General features: G+C 47.2%; 1 protein-coding gene across 2 annotated transcripts in view; it reads left to right on the top strand.

Moving 5' to 3' along the window:
• Positions 1-24,035, top strand: part of ACSS1 (acyl-CoA synthetase short chain family member 1) — a 61,741-nt gene that overhangs the window by 9,180 nt on the left and 28,526 nt on the right. For both annotated transcript variants that reach the window (XM_040447900.1, XM_040447899.1), the window contains exons 2-3: positions 2,007-2,103; positions 20,434-20,633. In XM_040447900.1, coding sequence (XP_040303834.1) covers positions 2,007-2,103; positions 20,434-20,633 — 297 coding nt within the window. The remainder of the gene's footprint in view (positions 1-2,006; positions 2,104-20,433; positions 20,634-24,035) is intronic.

Below are 24,035 nucleotides of genomic sequence, written 5' to 3'. Positions count from 1 at the left end.
ACCAATCTCCTCAGTTTGACTTCTTTTTGCATTTTCTATCTGCTGTTTTTTTCTCTCTTTTTTTTTAATGTTTATTTATTTTTGAGAGAGGGAGAGAGAGAGAGAGGGAGAGAGGGAGAGGGGCAGAGAGAGAGGGAGACACAGAATCTGAAGCAGGTTCCAGGCTCTGAGCTGTCAGCACAAAGCCTGACGCGACACTCGAACTGATGAACTGTGAGATCATGACCTGAGCCGAAGTTGGACACTTAACCGACTAAGCCACCCAGGCACCCCTCTATCTGCTATTTTTTTGGCACTTCTTCTCTTTTGTTTTTCTAGTAATTTAAAGAACTTTCCTGCATCAGTAAGTACTAATAGTATTAATAATTTTTCCAGATGACCTCTATCTTTGTTTATTAAAATTTTTGAGGTATAACTTGTATACCTGTTAGGAGTCAGAAAGTTCAAATGAAAATTTGTTTAATGTTTATTTATTTTTGAAAGAGAGAGGGAGAGAGATAGAGCATGCACACATGCGGGTGCAAGGGAGGGGCAGAAAGAGAGGGAGACAGAGAATCCCAAGCAAGCTCTGTACTGTCAGTGCAGAGCCCCATGTGGGGCTCAAACCCATGAACTGTTGAGATCATGACCTAAGCTGAAATCAAGAGTTAACTGACTGAGCCACCCAGGTAGCCCTGAAATTTTTTTATTATAAGAGTAAATGATAGATAAAATAACCCAAGAAGGAGAAAATGTAATTCAGCACATGCAACTAAAGTATGTAAATATTTTTGTGTGGGTTCACCCTGTCAAGAATTATGGGAATCACATGATCTTTTATGAGCATCGGCTCCCATAACTTTTGTCAGAACAGTTACTTCAGCAAGAAATATTTATTAAAGTCCCTGTAGCTCACTGCATGGTATTATCAGTTGATAACAGTACCTTGCATTCATATAATAGCACTTCAACATTCAGTCTTTGTATTTGATCCCAATTATAGTCTTGTGAGTTAAACATGGTAGATAATGCATGTCCCATTTATATGGGATGATTTGGAATTGGAGAAGATAAGTAACTGCACTCAAAAGAAAAAAAAAAAAATATATATATATATATATATGCCTGAACACTGGGGTGACCCTGAAGACCAGGTTGGCAGAGGCCTGCTGGCCCCAAAAGCTGTTTGTGGTTTTTGTTTTTCCTGCTGAAGGAGAAGTGAGTAATGAAAATCTGGCTGTGAGGGCTGATAGGAAAGGGCGCCTGCATGAACCAGGCAGATCGAAGCTCACCTTGAAATCAAGAGTACTGAACAGGATGTTAGCAAATGAACCTGATCTTACTAATCTTCAGGTTTACAGTAAATCGTCAGAACTGATTTTCTGTTTTTGTGGGCAGTCATGTGATCTGAGCTTGGGTAACAGAGGGGGTGGGAAGCAGAACCTTCCGGAAAATGAGCATGACATTTCTCCATCATTTCATCACATGGAGTAGAGGCTTGTTTGTAGGGTACTGGCTGGACATCTGAGAAGGGATATGGATCCTTGTCTTGGGTCGCACCTCCAGCAGACTCCAGAGCTTTCTGCATGAACTGTATACTGAATCGGGCGGCTTGTTTGCATTAAGCATTCTTTCCAGCATCTCAGGTTACAGTGCTCAGCCCCAGCTGCATGTTAGAACTACCCAGGGAGCCTTGAAAACCATGGAGCTAATTGGGTCAGGGTCCCTGGGGGTGACCTGGGTGACGCCCATGTGTGGCCAGGGTTGGGCCCGCAGAGATGAAGTGCCTGCTTCAGAGTATTCACAAGAGATCGCCCTGCACATGTGAAATCCTATTTGTGTACTGGTAGTTTCATTTTGCAGGCTCTGACAAATCACCTTTCCTGCAAGGAAGTAGAATACTTGCTTTTGAGGATGGTAGGGTCCACCTCAGTGGAGAGTAGCCCAAGCCACAGCAAACCAAACCCTCCCCTTATCCAACTTTAAAAGCACCAAGTGTAACATCCGTAAAACCTGTTTTTGTGCAGTCAACTGCTTGGATCAGCATGTTCGGAAGTCCCCAGAGAGCGTCGCTTTGATCTGGGAGCGGGACGAGCCTGGAACTGAAGTGAGGATCACCTACAGGTATTGTGTATCCCCTGACAGCATCTCAGTGCCCAGCAGGGTCTCTTTTGATGGGCTGTTTATAGGAGCAAGATTGCCCGGCCTGGGGGAGGGCTGCCCTTGTTCACCTCAGTAATACTTGGTGCTGTTAGGTTCCCACAAAAAGAACTGGGTCTTTGGACACAAATATGACAAATGTTCAAGGCATGGGAAGGCTTTTGCCACAGTGCTGTGTGCTTCTGTCTGGTTCTGAGCAGGAGGTCATCTGAGTATCAAGGGGCATGTTTCAGCTTTGGAAATGTTCTCTGGTCCCAGGAAAGTAAACATGAATGCAAACTGAATAAAATACATGCTGGAATTAACAAATGAGTCTAATTAGCATCTTTCTCCCAGTGCTCTGAGAGTGGCACCATAAATAAGATCAAGCCATTTCAAGAGGGGTCCTCCCGACATCTTTAGATAAGTGTTCCACACATTCTATGTGTCAAGCACCTTTCGGGATGTTGTGTGCATGCTGAGGGTTTGAAGGAACCCTGTGTCCAGGAATAGTAACCTGGCTTCCTAAAGCACTGCCTCCTTCTGGAACTGCCTTGCTCAGGGATCTCTGTGGTCAGTCACTGCAGGGCATTGGTTTCCCCTTCCAAGGGGTAAGCCCCCCTCTGCTTAAGCCTAAAGTTACCTTTACAATGCTATCTCAGACCCACTGTGAATCTAAGTCGTATGACCTTTATCACTACGCACCCTTCACCATCAACTAGTGATCACTCTCCTTGTGGGCAGCTTGTGACTTTTCTCGTCCAATCATTCAACAAGTTTCACTGAGTGCCATTGTATCTGTCAGGACAGGCTGGGGTATATTGTAGTAACAAACAGTCCCCAAATACATGGTAGCATGTGGCTGGATGGCCACTTTAGACTGAATAGTCTGAGAAGGTGACATTGGAGTTGAGGTCTTGTTGCCAAGAAGGAGTAGCCAAGATTGGGGGGAGAATTCTCAGGCCCACCTGGGACTCTTAATAAGCACAGGTGTCCAGGAAACACCTGTGGCTGGGGCAGTAGGAGTGAGGGGGTCATGGTAGAAGGAGTGTTCAGGGAAGGAGGGGGCCTGAGAGCGGCAATAACTCCCCTGCCACTTCGGTGACTTGGGGACTACTGGGCATCCCTAGTTTTCTGTTTGTTTCTCAGACTCAGGTTTTATCACAGACCAAATTCATCAAACCTGGTAAGTGTGTACTCATTGACTTTTGGATGCAGCAAAGTGATGTTTGTTAATCTGCTGCAGCTCCTGGTGGGCACCACCTTACCATCCCCCAACCTCAACAACCCTCGGCTGTCCCAGCTTTTACCAGTGCCTGCATTGTTTGCTGACCTGTCTCTCCATGAGCCTGTACAGATAAACCTCTTGCCTCCATGCAGCCCACCGGCCAGCAGCATTGCCCCCTGGGAGCCTTGGGCCCCATGCTGACAACTGAGGCAGAGCCCCAGGCCCCTATGCACACTTGAGTTTGAGGAACACTGCTCTAACAAACAAACTGGCTTCACTGTTCATTACTATTATTGGCCCAGCTTGATTAATGTGTGATTCTTTAGTAAAAGATTAAGACTGTGGGTGGGGGTAGAAGGGCTTACCAACTGGTTGTTGGAGATAAGCTGGCCCAGTGATGAACCATTTTCCCTTTGTCACTGCCTCAGGTGTGCCTGGACTCCAAGGATACCCCCTTAACTGGACACCCCCCATCCACACTGAGTTAATGGTCAGCAGTGTTAAGTGATCTGAGAGCTGGGCTTGGTCTGGCCTGCTGAGATGTGTGGTTAAATGTAAGCCATGGGGGAATTTTCAGGACTGCAGCCATGTGTTAAATCTCAGTTCAGTTGCACCAAAGCAGTCCCAGGCAAGGGACATGCTTATGAGTACAGGCAAAGTATTTATTATTCTCTTTCTAAAAATAAGCAGACTTAACTTGAAATGGTTTTATAAACCTTATCTGGACTTAGTACCAGATGACTGTTTCTAGTTGCTGTTTGAGTAAGTGTGTGTTTGAGTAAGTGTTTGAGTAAGTGTGTGTACAGGTTGTTTATAATTTCAGCTAGTTTTTGAGAGATATGGGTTAATTATTCTCCTGGTCATTTTAGGTTTTTGACATGAGGTTTTCTTTCTCCCTGTTCAGAGGAAAGCCACCTAGACATTGGTGCTGGATGTCCTGCCAGCATATAAACTGCCACTAAAATAAAGTGCTCTCCTGCCCAGTGTCTCATGCAGTGGCAGCCAAGGTGACTTTGTCGGCATGAAGACCAAGTTCCAGACTTGGAGCCCTAGCTCTTTCAAGAAACTCTGTGGGGCTGGGGTTCTCAGAGGCTGTGTGCTGGGGACCACACCCACCTTGTCTGTTTGGAAGTTGTGGGTGGCCACTCCAAACTCTTCCCCCACTGTGACCTCAGACACAGAAGGTAGCAGGTTGATGAGTCCAGGACTCACCCCTGGGACAAGCACTGTGGCCTTTGCTCTGGACATGGAGGAATTTGCAATCTGCCATTCTGAAGCTGCCTCCTACTGGCTGGGTGATCTTGTGAAGCTCTGTAATCTCCCATCTGTAGGATGGGTTAATTGTGATAACCAAAGTGATTGTAGGCATGGGGAAGTGACAAAATGTGTTGGAGGTTAAAGTAGTACTTATTAAATGAACATGGTGATGATTATGGTAGCTGCTACTATTTATCAAGTACTTCCTGGGTTCCAGAACTGTTTTAAGCATTGTAGCTAAGTTATTTTAAGTACCACCGCCTGATTACACAGGAATTATTATTGTTCTTATTGTTACTTCCAACATTTTATTATGGAAAATTTCATAATTTGAAATTTTTCAAGTAGTGCACCTACTTTCTCCCTACCACCTAGATTCTACCCTTAACATTTTACAATGCTTGTTTTTATCACATGTGATCTATATATCCATCCCTCCATGGGTCAGCCCATCTTATTTTTTGGATACATTTCATAGTAAGTTGAAGACATTAACATACGTCCCCTGAGCAATTTGATGGCATGATATTAACTACAGTTAATTGTGTGTTTATTTTCTATTTTTTGCTGTGAGGTTTATATACAACAAAATGCACAAGTGTGCGTTTGCTGAGTTTTGATCAATGTATATACCTGTATAACCCAAACCCCTATGAGATACATAACAAGGAGCACTGTCCCAGAGGATTCCCATGGCCTTTCTCAGTCACCATCCCTACCCTCCTGAAGCAACCGCTGTTCTGATTTTTTTCCCAAATAGGTTGTCAAAGCTTTATCTTACAGATAAGGAGGAGACTCAGAGAGAGGAGTTGATCTGTCCTGGGGCAGCAAGGTCAGAGTGGTGAAGCCATGTCCCATCCATCACCTACCTCAGCCATGATCAGCAGTCTCACTGGGGCCCGATGATGGAGTCTCTCAAATGGGCTGATGCGGAGCCTCTGCCTGGGGTTTAGCTCACAGGGAATGGTCACTAACTTGTCTCATTCCTTGGGAGCCCAGAATCTCTCCCTTCTGTGACTGCTAAAGTTTTTTGAGGAAGCATGTTCCTGGAGAATCATTGTAGAGCTTGTAATGGGCGCAAGTGACACCTCCACCCTGCTTACCAGAATCTCCACTATTCATCACATGTCTGGGCAGACACACACGTGGTACACTTACACACGTACATTTTGAGTGTGCTTATTCTCCAGGTGCGTTTCTACAACCTGCTTTCTCTTTGTGCTTGGGATCTGTCCTGGAACGTTCTCTTGGGTGGCAGGTAGGGTCCTGCCACCTGTTCTGGGAGCTGTGCCCAGAGTTGCCTATGTGTGGACTCTGCTATTCTGAATACTGGCACATATTTGTAATCTCACCTCCCTCGGGTGGGGAAGGCCTGGCAGGATTGGCTTTGGGAATCTTGGGGAGGCCCTGTGTCCTCGCCTGCCCCATCAATTCCTTCCCTCTGCGACACCAGCTGGCACCGGTTCCAAGGCGTACCCTGCCAGATTGACCAGGAAGCTGCAGGAATGTGCTCAGCAGTGCAGGTGGGCCCTGGGATGGCAATGGGGCTCTGGGAGGAGGCGAGATAATCAGCATGGTTCTGTTGAGCTCCCTTCTTTAGAGGTGTGACACTTTTTTCCTGCAGGGAAGTGAGGGAGCAGGAATGCTTTGCTTGGCAGGGATCAGCCTGGGATGGTCTGTGCACATCTCCCAGAGAAGAAGGCAGACTGTGACTTTAGGCTGGAGCCAGAGCCAGAGGGCTGCCCCAGCCCACCTTCTAGCCTGCCTCTCTGCCCAGAGAGATGTGTTCAGAGCCAGTTGGAGGAAGCTGTTCTATCCTAGTGAACCAGCAGACTTCAGACCCTGGGCCCCGTCTGCATCCCCTGAGGCTGGGCCTGTGGGCTTGAGGCCTCCGAGGGCAGGGACTTCAGGTGTCCCAGCTGGGGGCACAGATAAGCTGGGTGGCTCCTCGAGGCTGTGTAGCCAAATAGCACTCTAGGCACTGCCCCTTTCAACTGTCCACGTGTCCTTTTCTAGCATAGTGCCTTTTTAGAAGACTGTCCTTCACCTGTAGTTCAAGTGACAGATTCTAGAGGTCCCTGGGGATGAGGATGTGGAGAAAAACAAACTCCTCAGGAAGTTGGTGGTGAGGTAGATTATGAGGCTTCAAGATTACTGTCTGCCTGGAGCCTGGAGGTCTGGACTAGGGATTTCTGAAGCTGGGGATGGACAAGGGCATAGAGTGGAGCAAACTGAGGTCCTGTGGCTGGTCCCAGCCTGTGGGGTATACGTGGGTGCCCTGAAACAGAGGTGACAGCAGGATGTGGGTGTCTTACGTAGAGTATTTACCAAGGCTTAGCTCATCTTTTGTCTGAGTTCTCCAAAAAGAGGTCTGAACTTGAACTCGAGCCCAGAGCTTAAGAATTTTAGCCCTGGCCAGTTCTGTGACCTTGAAGCCTGTCACTCTGGGCCTCAGTGGGCTCAGCTATAAAATGAGGGACCAGATAAGACCTGCACTATTCCAACACCGGCAGGTGTGGTTCAGTGTGGTGGTCACGACCAACATAGTTCAATAGAGCTGGACGTCCACAGGCTTCACCAAAAAGGGTAGGTGTTGTCTTGGGTGTGCCCACAACATGAACTGAGTATAGTTTTCACTGTGGGTCAGGGCCCTGGAAGGGGTGATTTCTATGGCTGTTCCATCTTCTTACTGGTAGCAGGTGTACACAGTGAGGAACCCCTGTCCAGAGGAGTGAAGGGGATGTCAGGCCTCCTTCTACCCTGCCTGCCTCAGAACCCCTGGATGGACACTGAGGAGACGGCTTTCTTCCCAGACATGGTGGGCAGACACTGGGTGTTATTGAGACTACACAGCCTTGTGCCTAATGTGGAGGGCCCACAGAGAATACAAGATGGGGCCCACAGGGAATACTCTTTCTGGGGCAGCTAGACCAACACACATAGAGCTGTGGGGCAGGTCTGCAGTTTGGAGGCACCTCCTGCACAGGCTTCTTTGTTTCCTTGGCCCTGTTTGTGACAGAAAGGAGGGTCCCTCTGGATTCCAGCAGTAGGAAGTAGGACTCCAGCATGGACACCAGGTTGGAGAAGGCTTTGGGGAAGTTCTGAGGAGGGCTGGGTTTTGAGAGGCACAAGAGGGGCAGTGTGATGATGAAGACAGAGAAACAATGGCAGGTGAGGGCACTGTAGGGTGAGGTGGCCAGGGAGGGTGGAGGTGGATGGACCCTGTGCTCCGTGCCTGCTCTGTCCTCTGGCTGTGTATGACCTTGAGCAAGTCATTCTACCATTCTGACCCTCTGTCTCCTCATCTGCAAAATGGAAACATCCTTCTCCTCTGCTGGGTGTCTGAGTGTGGAGCATGGGGAACAAAAGCTCAGAACAGTGTCTGGGATGATGAGGATTTCAGATTTGATGATGGAAAGGCATGGAGTGGCCCTGTGGGGTGGCGTTTTCAGAGTGAGGACTTCACCTCGGGAGAACAATCTCTAGTCAGCTAAAAGGCAGCCCCTTCTCCTTCTTGTGGGCCCAACCCTTGCTGCTTGCTCTTCTCCTTGCCCCCAAATTAATTACTTAAAGGAGCAAACTCCTTTGTTAAAATATTAGGGCAGTTGAAGGGGAGGATCCTTAATGGGCATAATGAGGTTGATGGGTTAGGTGCTTTGGGGTAAAACAGCCCTGTGATTAGTGAAGTTTCCCATGGCACGGGCCATCTGTCACACAGAGCAAAGTCCGTTTGCTCAGTGGGCTCCCCTGGATATGGGGAGGAGAGGCCAGAGGCCCTGGGCTCATGTGCTATGTCCTGGCTTCCCTAAGAGGAGGGAGGTGCCCTGGGCACACTCTTTCCCCTGCTGACCTCTGAGTAACTCTGATTGCAAAACTTGGTCGGGAATCCGCATGCTGACTGCCAGGATCTGGTAGAAACCCTGGGTCACTTGGATTGTGTACTTATCTTTCCTTAAGACTTTGGCTCCAGATGTTGAAACTGAGAAGGGTTTTGAATCTTTCTATACATGATCACTTATTGTTCTTGTTCTTCTTTTGAACCAGCTAAGTCTCTTGGAATTTCATATTTTAGAATGCCAAATCTTGGGACTACAGCAGGAATATTGTACCCTGAGAGTGTCTATCTTCATGGCTAGGGAAACCTGCTTGATGGAGACCCTTCTGAGAATTCTCTGGGGCAAACAGTGGCAGAGGTTTACTTCTGGGAGCACACTTAAGCAAATACCTCCCTTGGAGCTGGATTCCTCTTCTGCATGCAGGGACTATTGGGGGATGGTTGGGTTGTGGGAGGTGGAAGGGCACAACCTGATGAGGGCATGGTGCAGGCCCTGGGGTGGGAGTGGACGGGGGAGCACACACCTGAAGGTGGGGGGGAGTCAAGCTCTGGGGTGGGGAAGGGGCTTGATGCATGTTCCTGAGGAGTGGGGACAGTTTGGGGAGGCGTCTTCTAAGACTAGGTGTTGTCGTTTCTGACTTTTTTCCTTTCTGCTTCTGTAGGCTCAAGACAATGGGATGAGCCTGACTTACAGCTTCACTGTGGGTGGCCGTGTGGTGTCACATGGCCCTTCCCCATGTTGGTTTTCATCAGGGCAGCACCGTAGGCACAGAGGGCAGTGGTTGAACCTCCTCACCTGTCCAGAAGTGCACATCGAGGGGGCTGCATCTTCATTTCTGCCCCCTCTCCCTCCCAGTGCCCATTTCCTCTCATGCTAGGTGGATACAGAAGGAAGGGGTCACAATGAGGTTAGACATACTGTCCAATGTAGAGTTGAAAATCGATGCGCAGCTAGAAGGGAGTGGGCCCCTGGCTGGCTGGGCCCCTGGGGAGGGTGACGAAGCATGGCCCTTACTGCTGGGGGACACATATGGCACTGCACTTGGCCCAGTCCCCAGCGGTGTGGCCCCTGCAGTGCTGGCTTCTGGGCACCCAGTCTGGGGCAGGGCTGAGAGGAGGGCAAAGTGGGTAGGTGGCATGTGGGTGTGCCCTGGGGGGGTCCCTTCCCATGCTCAGCCCAGTGTCCAGTCTCCAGTGCCTGCCAGGCTGGATCCTTCTGTCCATGGCCTGCCTGGAACAAAGGGCACCAAGAACAACTCCTGGGAATATTCCTAGTGACTGGGAATGGGGTGTCCAGGCCTCCATCCTCCAAAAGTCACGTCTGACCCTGCTGTCTGGGGGTAGCCCCTGGCTGATTGGACAGGAACTCACACTGATGATCTTAGCTCACATTCATGGTCATCCTTGGTTTTAAAGTCCAGGACCTGAGGTCCCAGTGAGCTTCCAGGATCCTCAAGCTTACCCACCTGGAAAGGTCAGAAATGGGGTTTGAGTTCAGCTTTGTCTGGCTCTAGCTGACGTACTGAGGAATCTGAGTCTTCTTTCTCCATCCTGAGAGAGGAGGTGACAGTGTAAAGGGGCCTCTGGCTGCTCTGCTGTACTAACTTGGTGACAGGCTGGACTCCTGGTGGTTCCTGGTGGTTCCTGGTGGTATGTGCAGAGAGGGTGAGCTCTGCTGACAATAGCCTTTTACTGACCAGGACCCTGTGTTCCCAGCATCTGCCCCCACCCCCTGCTTAAGCACACGTTCATTAAGTGCTAACATCAGCTGGCGATGAGGAGGCTTGTCAGTGCCAGCATGCTCTGGGTGGCCTTGAAGAGGGACAAGGGTCAGCTACAGAAGAAGGCGGGGCTAAGGGCTGTGGAGTCCTGCTGTGACTGTGGGACAGTGAGGGGCAGGAAGCAAAGTGTGTGAGGGGTGCTCTGGGCCTTGGAACACCTTACAGGCAAGGGTGGGGGATGCCATGGGCGCCGGGGGAGGGGTGACAGAGTGACAGATGGGTGCTGTCAGAACAGGGGCTGCCTGGCCTGGCACTCTCTTGCCCTTCACTCTTTGTCCTGGGCCTCCCGTGGCTGTCTTGGACCTATTCTTCCTCCTGGCCCTGCCCAAGACTGTCTTGCACCTCATCTGAATGTGGTAACAGCAGTGGGTCAGGTTTGAATGAGAGGCTTGACAATTTTCCATCAACAAATCCATGTAAACTTCCTCTGAGAGGGCTGGAGTGAGGTTTCTGAGCCTTTGGCAGATAAGGTGACTCATTTGGGCCAGCATATCCCCATTCTCCCTGCTGGTTTTGTTTGGATGAAGTCTTGGGGACACAAGCTTTGACTGAGTTAATGTGGCAACAAGGACATGGAATTTGGAAGAGGGCATGTAGGGTCCTATCAGATGCAGACATCTTCAGAAATTCCATGTGGTCTCCACAACTTAGTGATGTGTCATTCTGGTATCATCTAAAGCAGTGATTTCCAGCTCAGGGTGTGCCTGACTCCCCTGAGGAGGTTTCCAACAATAAAGACCCAGCCCTGCTTGGGCCCTGCCGAGTCAGGATCTCCTGGGGGTGCCTGGGAACTTTATTTGAAAATACATCTCTGGTTATACAGCTGCTGGCACCCATCATAGGGAACATATCTGTTAGGATTCAGCTGTAGAAAAGGGAAGTCAGTGCCACTCTTTTAAGCAGAGAGGGAGCTTACACAGAGTGCTTACAAAGCCTTTGGGCTGACTCTAGGCCTCACCGTCTGGCACAATCAGAATGGACTCAGGAGACCCCGCAGGCACTGCTGAGTGCTCAAAACACACCACTGTGGCTCTGGTCCGGGGCCAGGAAACCACCATTTTGATGGCTCAGCTGCTCAGTTTTCTCTTGACATCTTTGTAGCTAGTGGAATCTCTCCAGGAAAACCCCAGCATCTCCCAAACTGCAGCAAAACAGCAGCCCACACTGCAATTGCTCCCCATGTGCAGCTACCAGGTGCAGCCTGAGTCCTACACAGAATTTCAGATGAGAGGTGTCTGAGGTGGCAGGTGCGTCCTGAGGAGGCTGGAACAGATGCCGAGTGAGAGAAAGGCATGGTGACTGCAGGCAGGTCTAGTCCAGCATGGGTTTTTGGACCCTGATTCTGTTCGATTCCTGTGCAGTTGAATGTAACAGTATGAGGACCGGGCCTATAACCGCCCAGATCCCAGGCCACTCAGGTGGGGCCTGGTGGTCCTTCCTCCTGGTGCAGGTGAACAAACCCTCTGAGTCACTCCTGTGTGTGCCACAGCAGTTCAAGGTCTGCTCTAATAGGTTCTGATCTTAACCCTGTCACTCACTTAATCCTTTCACCAAGGTAGGCCTGGCTAGATATGGATTCATTGCAGGATAGGCCATTTTCCAAAAGGGCAGTCTTCTATCCTCACATTATAAACCTGTTAGTTTTCTGGGCTTTATGACTAAACTGTGGGACAGTTTTCCAGTCTAGTGTTCTACTTGAGGAGGTCTTTGGCATGTTACCAGCTGGTGCAAATGGGGGCACTTTTGTGGGCCTCCAAAAGGGTGCCCCTCAGAAGGGGTGTGCAGCCAGCATCCTGGGGCAGGTGCCTTTGAACAGGGCTGAGCTGAGCAGCCATCTGCAGGGCCCCTGGTGACAGGGTTGCTGTGGAGTATATGTGCACAGTAGGGGGAAAGCCTCAGAAAGCCCAATTTCTGAACTTACACAGAATGCAGTGCCTTAAACTCAGGGTCAGAGAGACTGTGGCCTGAAAAAGGAGCTGGCTTGAGTGGAAGAAAGAGTGTGCATTTTGCTCCTCCCTTTCCTTCCAAATGAATATTTAAATTTCTATTAGCAATTATTTGCTTATTATTAAATGCATGATTATTAATGAGTTAAATAAGCAAACAACAATTACTGTTTTTATGAAAGAAACAGTTGAAGTAACCTTTACGGACAGCCTCCATGGGGGTCACAGGCAGCTTTTGGGGTGTTGAGGGCTCATGAGGTGGGTTCTGGTGTCACAGGGGCTCCCCCTCCTGGCCCCTTGCTCAGTTGGTCAGTAAATCGTGTTGGTAGCTGGAAATCTTTCATGGGGGGAATATTCACACCACAATAACTGGCAAATGCTATTATAAATCAGGGCTTCCCCCCGCCCCACCGAGATAATTTGTTATTAAACATTTGGCAGCACAATAGTATGTTTCATGGACCCCTTATTCTTTTTTTTTTAATGTTCATTTATTTTTTGAGAGAGACAAAGACAGAGAGACAGAGCATGAGATCATGACCTGAGCTGAAGTTGGTGTCCCAGACCCCCTGTTCTTTTTAGCAGTTTCTCCAAGCTGCTACCAAGAGGCCGGAAAGGCACCCTGGACCTGAGGCAGTCGTACCAAATTCTTGCAGCCTCCAGATTGCCACCGGTGCGGCTGTGTCTTCTTGCATACTTTACTCTGCATGCTAACTTGGAATGTTCTGTGGACTCACAGGAATGCCTGGAAATAGAGGAACCCCTGGGTCCTGTCTGGTCTGGAAGTGTCGGCGTGAGCTCTGCTGCCCTGTGTCCTGTTGCCCTTGCTGTCCAGGCAGCAATGTGGAAAGAGCTGCCACACCACACGTGGGACATGTGAGCCTGGAGTGGGACCTGAAAAACATCCTGTGGCTTTTGTTCTTTTTAAACCAGGGAAAAGGGAATGTTTTTAGAAAGTTAAAACTTCATTCTGTTCCAGATTCCACCAGGGAAAAGAAATACTTCTGTGACTTTCCCTGGGAGTAAACACGCCTGGCCGGCCAGTGGGTGAATGTCCTGCCAGGGCGCCAGCTGTTTTCTGGGCTGGTGGCCAGGACTGGAGTCCACCAGCGCAGTCTTGACCAGGGCCGCTAGCCTGGCATCCGGCTCCCTCAGTTTTGTGAACTAGGCTTTGGGTCTGGAAAGGAAAGAACTCCTTTTCCGGAGACAAGACTTGGCTGGAGGCCAAGCATTGAGGTCTGAGGGGAAATCAGGCGTTAATTAGGACAGAGATTTTTTTCAAGTGTGACTGTTAACCTCCATTCCACAGGGGTTTGTCTAGAGGCCGACTGCATGTCGGGTTGTGTCAGAGCAGGAGAGAAAGACTTAGGGTGAACGCTTCAACCTAGATATGCCTAGCAAGGAATACCCTTGGGCAGGTGGTCCTGAATGCAGAGCCAAACACAGAATCATGAAGGAAAAGTACACCCCACCCCCATCCCAATCCTCTCTCTTGTTCTCCTCTATCCTAATTACAAGAAAGCCTCCATGTAACTACAGTGAGCTGGCTTTGAACACTGCTCTTATTAATTTTCCAAGGTCAGCCTCAAGTTTAGAGTTTTTAGTTTATTCTTAAAAATAATTTATGTTAAAAAATAAACTACCCTCCCCCAAATGTTACATAAATAACAATAGAGTTGGCAGATAGCAGAAATTATGAAATTTAGGAAGCTTTGCCATGGAAAACAAGCTGTCCTGATGCTGAAGGCTATGGTGGGGTGGGGGGAAACTGCTTAAGAGCAGGACCCTCGGAACCACGCCAGGTTCAAATCCAGCCCTGACCCCTTCAGGAAGTCAGTTAAGTTCTGTTTGCTTCAGCTTCTTTATCCAAGAGATGGAAGGGGGGTGGTGGTGATGGCAGCTCATACCTATGAGCTGTTGTGAGGGGTAAATGGGTGTGTGCAGTCAGAGCAGTCCTAGGCACTGGACATTCACTGAATAGCTGTTACTGTTGTTCCATGGGAAGAAAATGTGAATGGGGGGATCGATAGGCAGGAGGGAGGTATCCTGGATGCCAACATATGGGGGTTGGGGAGGGAACTAGAAGGTAGTCATGGTTGGCCTGGAGAGGAGGTTCCTTGTATTCACAATAGGCGACAGGTGTTGCTGGAGAAGGTGGGGCAGCTAGAGGAGATGGTGGAGACACAGTAGGTGACAGACAGGTGGGGTGCTCAGAGCATGGCACCTCCAGCCTCTTAGAACCAAGGCCAAAGGCTGAGTGCCTGTGACCTGCAGGACATAGGCAGTTCCAACTGTGCATGACACATGCTTCTCAAATCCACTGACCCCCTCAAGGTGAAGCCTTCCTGTTGCCACCTGCTGTGAGGGTACAGAACAGGTGGGCTATGCAGATGAGGGCTTCAACACAAGGCATTCAAATATCCTTGAGTCTCTTTCATCCTGAGCTAATGACACCATGACTGACACAAAACCAAACTGGGATTTTTATTCTTTCTCCTGAGAAGAAGCATGGGGGTACCCACTTCTATTAAGGAATCACTGATTTACACTGAGTTTCTTTTTCTGCCGTAATTATAGCTACTGTTTATAGAATGCCTTTAAATGTGCATGGGACTTCATATTTGGTCCTTCTCTTCATCTTTTGGGGCTGCTGTAACAAAACACCACATCCTGGGTGTCTTATAAACAACAGAAACTTATTTCTCACAGTGTGCAGCCTGGAAGTCCAAGATCAAGGCACCAGCATGGTTGCATTCTGCAGAGGGCCCTCTTCCTGGGTGATAGCCATTGTCCTCTCACATTGTTCCTGTGGGAAAGGGCAAGGGAGCTCTGTGGGATCTCTTCTGTGAGAGCATTGACCCCACTCCTGAGGGCACCCTCATGATCCAATCACCTCATGACCCCATGCCCCAGCTCGTAAACCGTCATCTTTGGGGTTAGGATTTCCATGTATGAATCTGGGGACACACACATCAGACCACAGCAGTCCTCACAGATACCTTGGTAATGAGTCCTGTTATTAGGCTGTTGTCTAGATGAGACAGTCAAGGCCCCAAGTGTATAGGGAGCTGGGGTGGGAACCCATTTCTGATCAGATGTAGTTTGACTTCTGATGAGACACTGTCCTGAGATATTAGCTCCCCAAATCCAGTACTTTCCATAAACTACAGCATAGCCTCGAGAAAAATACACTTGTTTGCCAAACACTTGTTTCTGTAGAAAACATGCAGCTGTAGTGACCCCAGGTTCACTGGTTGACCTAGTGTTACCAGTGGCAATTCAGCTATTATTTCTTGAAAACCCTGTGTCTGGGGCCTTCCTTGGCAAATAGCAGCTTCAACAATTTTTCATCTTTAAGTGTGGCTACTGTTTTATATTCCACTGCAGCGTTTTTTTGCTAAAGGTCATGGTCATGAAAACAAATGATTATGTATAAGAAATATCAATCTTGGTTTATGAACGTATTTAGCCCATTTCCTAGGTGTCTATTCTCCCAGTGGTAGTGAGTGGCAGAGTGACCAAATTTTATCACCATTAAATCAGATTTAGCGGCTACAGTAGGGGTCTGCGCAGAGGAAGGAGTTTGTTCCTAGAGCTGGTTCTGAGATTCATGAGCCATCTCCATGCCCCATCTGGCCCTCCAGGCAAACCCTGTATGAGGAAGGGATCCTCATGCTTTCTTCTCATTCCCTTTCTTCTCTTACTATCCCGTCTTCCTGAAATGGCTTGCTGAAGAGAGTATCGAACTGCAGAGAAGCAAGATGAATGTCCTTTCAAGTTCTGCATCTAGACCCTGGAGTTGGCCCCTCCTCTGTCAGCACCAGGCTTGCTGGGGAGCAGGGACTATGAAGTACTTTGTGTCTGTCACAAGCCTTACATTCACAATATTGACATAATTGCCTGGGTTTATTTCCCTTATTGGCATAAGAAAATGAAGAGAAAAGTAGCTGTGAGTAGTTTATCAGTGGGAGTAGTCCCTCCCATTTGCTGTCAAAGGGATAGGACATCCTGCCAGTGTGACACTGATGTGATGGCCAGCCTCACCTTTTCTAGCACAGAGAGACAGAAGGCGTCTGCAGAGTGGACAGGTGCTCATGATAAGACCACAGGCCCAAGTTGTCCTACATATGCCAGAGTTCTCATCATTTCTCACTTATCTGCTGTTCTTACTGATTTCAACAAACATTTATTGAGCACCTTCTATGAACTAGGCTCAGCTCTAGGCACGGGGAAGAAGGCAATATCCCCTAAATCCTTACCCAAGTAGAGCTTGTACTTAGTGGGGCAGATGGACAATGAAGGTGGTAAGTATCTATTTAATGAACACTAAGAGCCAGAGTAATTATAGGAAGTGAGCAAATCATGCATTCCTAATTTGTTTATTTCTTAAATACAAGACGCACACACACACACACACACAGCTTTTCTTACTTCCCTGGATTGGGAAATGGCTAGGAGGGAAAGATACTTTCAAATAGTAGCCATGAAAAAACAGCTTTAATTAGAATATAGATAAATAAATAAATATCAGTGTATTTCTTCCTTGGTTTCTTCTGAACTCTGTTTCCAGCTGTGTCCTGTTTTGGACTGAGTTGGGCCAGGGAGCCTTTATCCCTGCTGACAAGTGTCATGTTGTTTACAAATACTTGAGGCCAGATTATGTCTTTAGCATTATATAAACATTATTCTCTGCTGATGTTTAACAGTTGGCTATAGAATGTCTCCTCCCATTTCCCAAGGTCAGTCAGCGTTTTGCTGGTAGTAAGCACCATGAAAACCATGCCAAATTTATGCATTTGTGCACATTATTTCCATATGTCCACATTGAAGGTTTGGCCTTGAGGAGTCTACATTGCAGATAAACTTAGATATCTTGCTCAGTACCTGACAAACAAATGTTACTTTTCCCTTTGCACTTGAAAATATAACTAACTCACTTCAGTGAGATCATTTCTCAGAAAGCTGTATGTTGCCGTCCCTTGGAAAGACCCTGTAGGCACAAGGAAGCCAGTATTTCCTGCAGTGACATCCCAAAGCACCAGCCTCTGAGTGGCTGCTTTATCTTTTTGGTACAGAAATAGTAGCATTTTAGTTTGTGGGAGTCTGAGAAGTCACAAATGTCCAAGAACATGCTTTTGAACAGGTTTTGAGTACGTAGAATGACAGGATCACTCAAATGACATTGATTTTTCAATGATTTGAAGACCCAGGTTTGCTGATCATATTTTCCAATGGTACAAGTGTGGAGGAAATTAATGTGCTCTTAATTTATATTATTAAATGTAGAGTTGAGGTTAAGGGTCTGGGTACCCATATTCTTCACTGAACAGACACCATGGGAATGTAGGGGTCCATTTGGTAACCTGGAGGTATATCTACAGAGAGTAAGTGGGGTCATGGATGGCTGAATAAAAGAACTGGGAGAAGAAAGGCTTCTTGGGGTGGGGGTATTGAAGAATTTGAAGGGGTGTTATTGAATGACAAATTAGATTTATTCTGGGTAGCTTTAAAGGGCTGAGCCAAGACTGATGGTTGGAATTTGAATGGCTACAAAACTTAGTCCAATTTTAGGAAGACTCTTTCTCTACTAAAATGACAAAGCAAGAAGCAGCCTGGTGAGATGGTGACCTCCAGCAGTATGATACTGAAACAGAGGCTGGGCCACTGTGGGCAAGAGTATGGCAACGAGATTTCTGGACCCCAGGGAGGCTGTACCATCTGACCTTCAAGGAGCCCTTTGATTTTGAGGTTTATGGCTTTGGCAGAGTGCATAGGAAGGGGAGTGTGCTTGGAGATTTACCCAGATCAAATTCTTTATTAGAAACTGCTCCTTCTGATGCAGAAGCAAGAGTATGGGACCCACTGGATGCAGCTCTGGGTCCAGCACATGTTGATACCCCTTGATCCTCCAGGGAACATGTAGGTTGCCTCAGCTTGGTCTTCAGACCTCCTCCAGGGCCATAGCTCAACTGCCCTACAACAGCCAGGTGACTCTTGCCCCTGTAGGGAAAATCCAGCGTTCCTTTCCTCTTTGCTGCCTTGCTCCTCCTCACCACAGACAACTTTTCCAGAAAGTTCTCCCTGCTGCTCTCAGAGACTGTAGCATGAAGTTGAGGTGATAAATGCCCTTCACACTGTCATGCATGTGTCTGCATTTCTCTAGTCAGAGCTGTGGTCCTGGAAGATACTTTCTCTCTAACCCTGTGGTGTTTGGAATGGAATTTTTAACATCTTAGGATTTAACCAAAGTAGTTAGTTGATTTTAGTGGTTTTAGAAAATGATTTTAAACACAGACATCTGATGGGAAAGGTAATGCTTACTGAATGTTTGGCAGGGTCCTGGGTGGATGACGCTTGTCATTAACACTTGTGACAGTTACACAAGGTGCATGTCACCTGTTGTTTCTCAGATGATCACATGGCAGTTGAGAAAGGTGAGCTGCCATGTTTAATACAGCTACTATAGAAAGCTAACCCAGGCCACTCTGTCTAGACAGTTCATACTTGTTCCTTGACTTCTGACTGCTGCCTTTGGTCTGCATGATAAGGACCGAATTTCATCACCATATGCGTAACACACATTCAAGCCTCCATTTCCCTGAGCACTGCTCAGAAGCTTAAATCCTTAGCTATGAAAATGGTGCCTGCACTGGACTTGAATTATTCTCCTGCATCACTGACCATAGCTACCTCCTCAGTATTGTCACAGGCTGTCCCATCCTCCTTCCCTGGAGTAGTAGGAGTGCTTCTGAGCTCTGGATTCTGGGGAGTTTGGTGTTGGGGACTGTCAGGAAGTGCTCTTTCCTTCATCATAAACTTAGGCAAGGGGTGGGTGAGGCACCAGTGAATGGAGCCTTTGTCCTGAAAGCTTTAAGGAGAAAAGATGAAATCCTGCAGAAGAGGCAGGCTGGTGCCAGCCTGGGCAGAAACCACTGGTTGGGGGGCAAAGTGCAGGCTGGGCTTGTGATCTTGTTCTCATTAGGTCTCCTTGCAGGATGGCTTTGGGAAGAAACAAAGGCCCCCCCTGAAGTCTCTGCCTGAAATGGGGAGTGTTCATTTTCATTCCGTTGGTGTTTCCAGGCGGCCTCTTGTTGAACTTGGCCTTTCTCTGGAGCCCTCTCCTTGATGAACAGAGGGGAACTAGACACACAAACTTTTAAGGAGCTTTGTGAAGCTTGGAGGGTCTGGCCTCTGGCTTCCAGAGCCTGCGGAAGTCGGTACTGCCCCACTAGGGCCTGCTGAAGTGATGCAGAGGCTGGTGTGTGGTTCAGGTGGTTGCCCCTCATTCTGTCTTTCCATGTTAGTTCCGTGATTAAATAACAAATTAAAATCAAATTATGTACACAAAAATGGCAAAATGTCTGGCTATTTGCTAAGTCCAGGGTCAGCTGGACCAGCTGGTGGAACAAGATGGAAGGGAGTGCCTAGTTCTCAGGGTTGCCTTTTCTCCACTTCCTGCCCCACAGTCAAGTGGGCGGTGCCTGCGTGTGCTCCCTGTTTCCACAGTTGACTCTCATTGACTCTGACTGGGTTGGATTGGGTCACATGCCAATCCCTAAACCAATCCGTTTTTCCGGGGAGATGCTGTGCTCTGATTGGCAGGCAGAACCTCAAGATTAGCCTGGGAGTGGAGGGAAGGGTCTCATGGATAGGAGAGGTGCTAGGTGGTGGGTGTCAGGCTGCCTCTGTGTATGCTCTGCCTATTTCCATCACGCCAAGCCCATTCAGTGCCTGGCCCGGAGGAAAAGGCGGTGCTGTCACTACCCCACAACCATTCCTTGGGGCTACAGGGTGGTTGGTTGTCCTGCGACCTGCTTTCCCTCCCTATTTGCTGTGGCTATGCAGAACAGGAGTCTTTTGCATGATCCTGGGCCCTTCTGGCTAGAGCCTTACTTGATGGCCTGCATTGATTCAGAAAACTGGGGCCTTACTTTCCCCACTAAAGGCCTTAGGAGATCTCTTTTGAGGACGAACATTTCCAGAAGTCTCAGGGATATGATGATTTTAGGCTTTGGACTCTGTGTTGAGAAGCCCTACTGTAAATGGACACAAGGACAGCCATTTTACCACAGTAATATGGGTGTGAATCTCTGTAACAGCCTACAAAATTGAAAACATTATTTTCTGGAAAAGATCTTGCCATGCAATAAGCACTTGAATGCCTGCTGGGTGTACAGTACTTGCTGTTTACAGAATTATTCCACCCCAAATTACTCTGTGTTTTGGCCCTTTCCTATCTCTGATGCCCTTCTCTCCCTTGTGCTGCAGGGAACTGCTGGAGACCACGTGCCGCTTGGCCAACACGCTGAAGAGGCATGGAATCCGTCGAGGGGACCGTGTGGCAATCTACATGCCTGTTTCACCACTGGCTGTGGCTGCAATGCTGGCCTGTGCCAGGGTTGGAGCTGTCCACACGGTTGTCTTTGCTGGCTTCAGTGCAGAGTCCCTGGCTGGGAGGATCAATGATGGTGAGCATGTGGGAAGGACCCTGGTCTTTGTTCCTTGGGGCCTGGCCATCAGGGACTTAGACAGATATTAATAAAAGTCACACAAATGACAGATACCACCAGGGACAGGGACATGGCTGAGTGTGCATTTAGTTCTCAGTTCTGCGAGCTGAGATCTGAGGGCAATGAGATGAAGAAGGGAAAGAAGATTCCAGGTGGAGGGAACAGCTAGGTACCAGCTGACTGGTTGGAGGAGCACAGCTTGTGAGGGCTTGAAGGAGGCTGGCGTGGCTGTGGTGGAGGAGGGAAAAAACATGTAGGGTGAGATAAGACTGGAGATGTATGGGGAAGGTCTCACAGGTCAACAACTAGAAGACTTTCATCATGAGAGAGGGTGGGTGGACCACTTCTGGAGGCCTGGAGTCAGGTAGGGGCTTATGTTGCATCTTTAAGGCTTTCTGTCTACAGGTAGGTCAGAGTCTTTTGAACAGTGTGCAGAACAATAATGTCTCCCTTCTTTTTCTGGTGGGAGAGCTGAATGTATGGATGGTGACCCCATGTCTGCAAAGTCTGACCGCTGCTCTAGTAAGATCCTAGAGAGTCCCCTGAGCTGGTTCCCTAAGAAGGTTGCCAAATTATGGGTGTCACTGAGAATTCTTTGTGTCTCACTGAAGACTTGCCTTTGGGTAGTGAACAGAGCTAAAGGGCAGAATTCTCAGAACCCTGCTGACTACCTTTAGGAAGGGCTGGGAAGCCTTTCTACTTTCATTCTGTGTCTCTCCCTCCACTTTCAAGGGTTGGTGCTGTCATTCATTTCTCTTTCTCTCTTTAAACTCTGTAGCACCGACTATGTGCCAGGCACTGTTCTAAATACTTTGCAAAGGTCATCTCCTTAAATTTGACTAACTTTGTATTTGTAAATATGGTATGAGATAATACGCTATTTCTCCTTTTCTTCATTTTTTATTACTGTTATTGCCATCCTAGAGTATACAAGTCAGTGGCATTGAGCACATTCATGCAATGAATGTTGTGAAAACACCATCACGGTCTATTCCAGAACTTTTTCATCACCCTCAATGGACACCTCATACCCATTAATCAGGAATTCCCCATTTCCCCCTCCACCCAGCTTCTGGCAACCACTAATCTGCTTTCTGTGTCAATAATTTGCCTATTCTGGGTATTTCATATAAATGAACTCATATAACATGTGGCCTTTTGTTTATGACTTCTTTCACTACTCACAATGTTTTCAAGGTTCATCCATGTTGTAGCATGTATTATTGCTTCATTTCTTTTTTCCATAAATAAAATTTCACTGTATGGATGTACCATGTTTTGTTGATTTATTCATCTGTTGATGGACATTTGACTTGTTAACACTTCTTGGTTATTGTGAATAGAGTTGCTGTGAACATTCATGAGAACATCTGTTTTCAATTTTTTGTGTATATACCTAGGAGTAGAATTGCTGGCCCATATGGTAAATCTATATTTAACTTATTGAGGAACTGCAAAACTATTTTCCAAAGTTGCTGCTCTGTTGTACCTTCCCACTAACAATGTATGAAAGTTCTAATTTCTCTGAATCTTCATCAACACTTGTTATTTTACTTTAAAAAAAATTATAGAGGCACCTGGGTGGCTCAGTTTGTCAAGCATCTGACTCTTGATCTTAGCTCAGGTCTTGATTTCAGGGTCATGAGTTCAAGCCCCACATTGGGCTCTGTCCTGGGTGTGAAGCCTACTTAAAAAAAATTATAGTCATCCTAGTGGGTATGAAGTGGTTCTTCATTGTGGGTTTGGTTTACATTCCTAATGACTAATATCACTGAGCATCTTTTCATGTGCTTGTCCGTTAGTATGTCTTCTTTGGAGAAATGTCTACTTAAGCCCTTTGTCCATTTTTTAATTGGCTATTTGCTTTTTGTTGTTGAGTTGTAAGAGTTCTCTGTATGTATTCTGGATGCCAGACCTTTATCAGATTTATAATTTGCAATGATTTTCTCCCATTCTGTGGGTTGTGTTTTCATTCTCTCCATAGTGTCTTTTGATGCACAAAAGTTTTTAATCATGATGAAGTCTGGATCACCTATTTTTTCTTCTGTTGTGTGTTGTTTCGGTGTATTATTCAAGAATCCATTACCAGCTCCAGTGTCATGAAGATTTGTTCCTATGTTTTCTTCTAAAAGTTTTATGGTCTTAGCTTTTATATTTAGGTCTTTGATCCAATTTGAGCTCATTTTTTGGGGGTATGGTGTGAGATCCAACTTCATTCTTTTGCCTCTGGGTATCCAGTGGTACCAGCACCATTTACTGAAGAGACTGTTTTTTTCCCCCTCATTGGATGGCCTTGGCACTTTGTCAAAACTAATTTGTCCTATATGTGAGGGCTTATTTCTGAGTTTTCTATTCTATTCCAATGATCTGTATATCATCCTTGATTTTCATGTGTCAAACCACCCTTGCATTCCAGGAATAAATTCCCCTTGGTCATGATGTGTAATCCTGCTAATATGCTGCTGGATATAATTTGTTGTCATTTTGTTGAGGATTGTTGCATCAGTGTTCATAAGGGGTATTGGCTTGCAGTTTTGTTTTTTTTTTTCTTGTGATGTGTTTATCTGACTTTGGTATCAGGGTAATGCTGGCCACATAGAATTAGTTAGAAAGTGTTTCCTCCTCTGCAGTTTTTGGGAAGAGTTTGAGGAAGACTGATGTTAATTTGTCTTTAAATGTTTGGTAGAATTCACCAATAATACCATCTGGTCCTGGGCTTTTCTTTGTTGGGAGGCTACTGTTTTTGAAGGTGAGGAGACTGAGGCACAGAGAGGTTAATTGACTTGCTCAAGGTTACATTGCTAGTTACATTACATGATTCTGTGGGGGCAGGAATGCTAGGATTTGAACCCAGGCATTGGGCCACCAGAGTTCATGCTTTTAGCATTACACTAGGCTGCTCTTTTTCTCTGTTGTTGACATGGTCATGGTTGTCAATTGTTTCTGTTAAGATTCTTTTTTTTTTTTTTTAGATGTTTTATTTATTTATTTATTTATTTATTTATTTATTTATTTAAGTTTTTATTTATTTTGAGAGAGAGCATGAGCAGGGGAGGGAGAGAAAGAGGGAGATGGAATCCCAAGCAAGCTCCACACCATCAGTGTGGAGCCTAATGTGGGGCTCAAACTCATGAACCATGAGATCATGACCTGAGGTGAAACCAAAAGTTGGATGCTTAACCAACTGAGCCACCCAGGCACTCCTGTTTTTTTATTTTTTTGAAAGACAGAGAGAGGGCACAAGTGAGTGAGGGGCAGAGAGAGAGACAGACAGAGAAGGAGAAAGAGAGAAGCAGGGCTCACCTGAAGCAGGGCCTGTGCTCACCTGAAGCAGGGTTCAAGCTCACCCAATGTGGGACT

This window comes from Herpailurus yagouaroundi, unplaced genomic scaffold (assembly GCF_014898765.1).
Source record: "Herpailurus yagouaroundi ecotype Mexico unplaced genomic scaffold, PumYag 196, whole genome shotgun sequence".
NCBI classification, from domain to species: Eukaryota; Metazoa; Chordata; class Mammalia; order Carnivora; family Felidae; genus Herpailurus; species Herpailurus yagouaroundi.
This window is presented reverse-complemented; position numbering and strand designations above follow the sequence as displayed.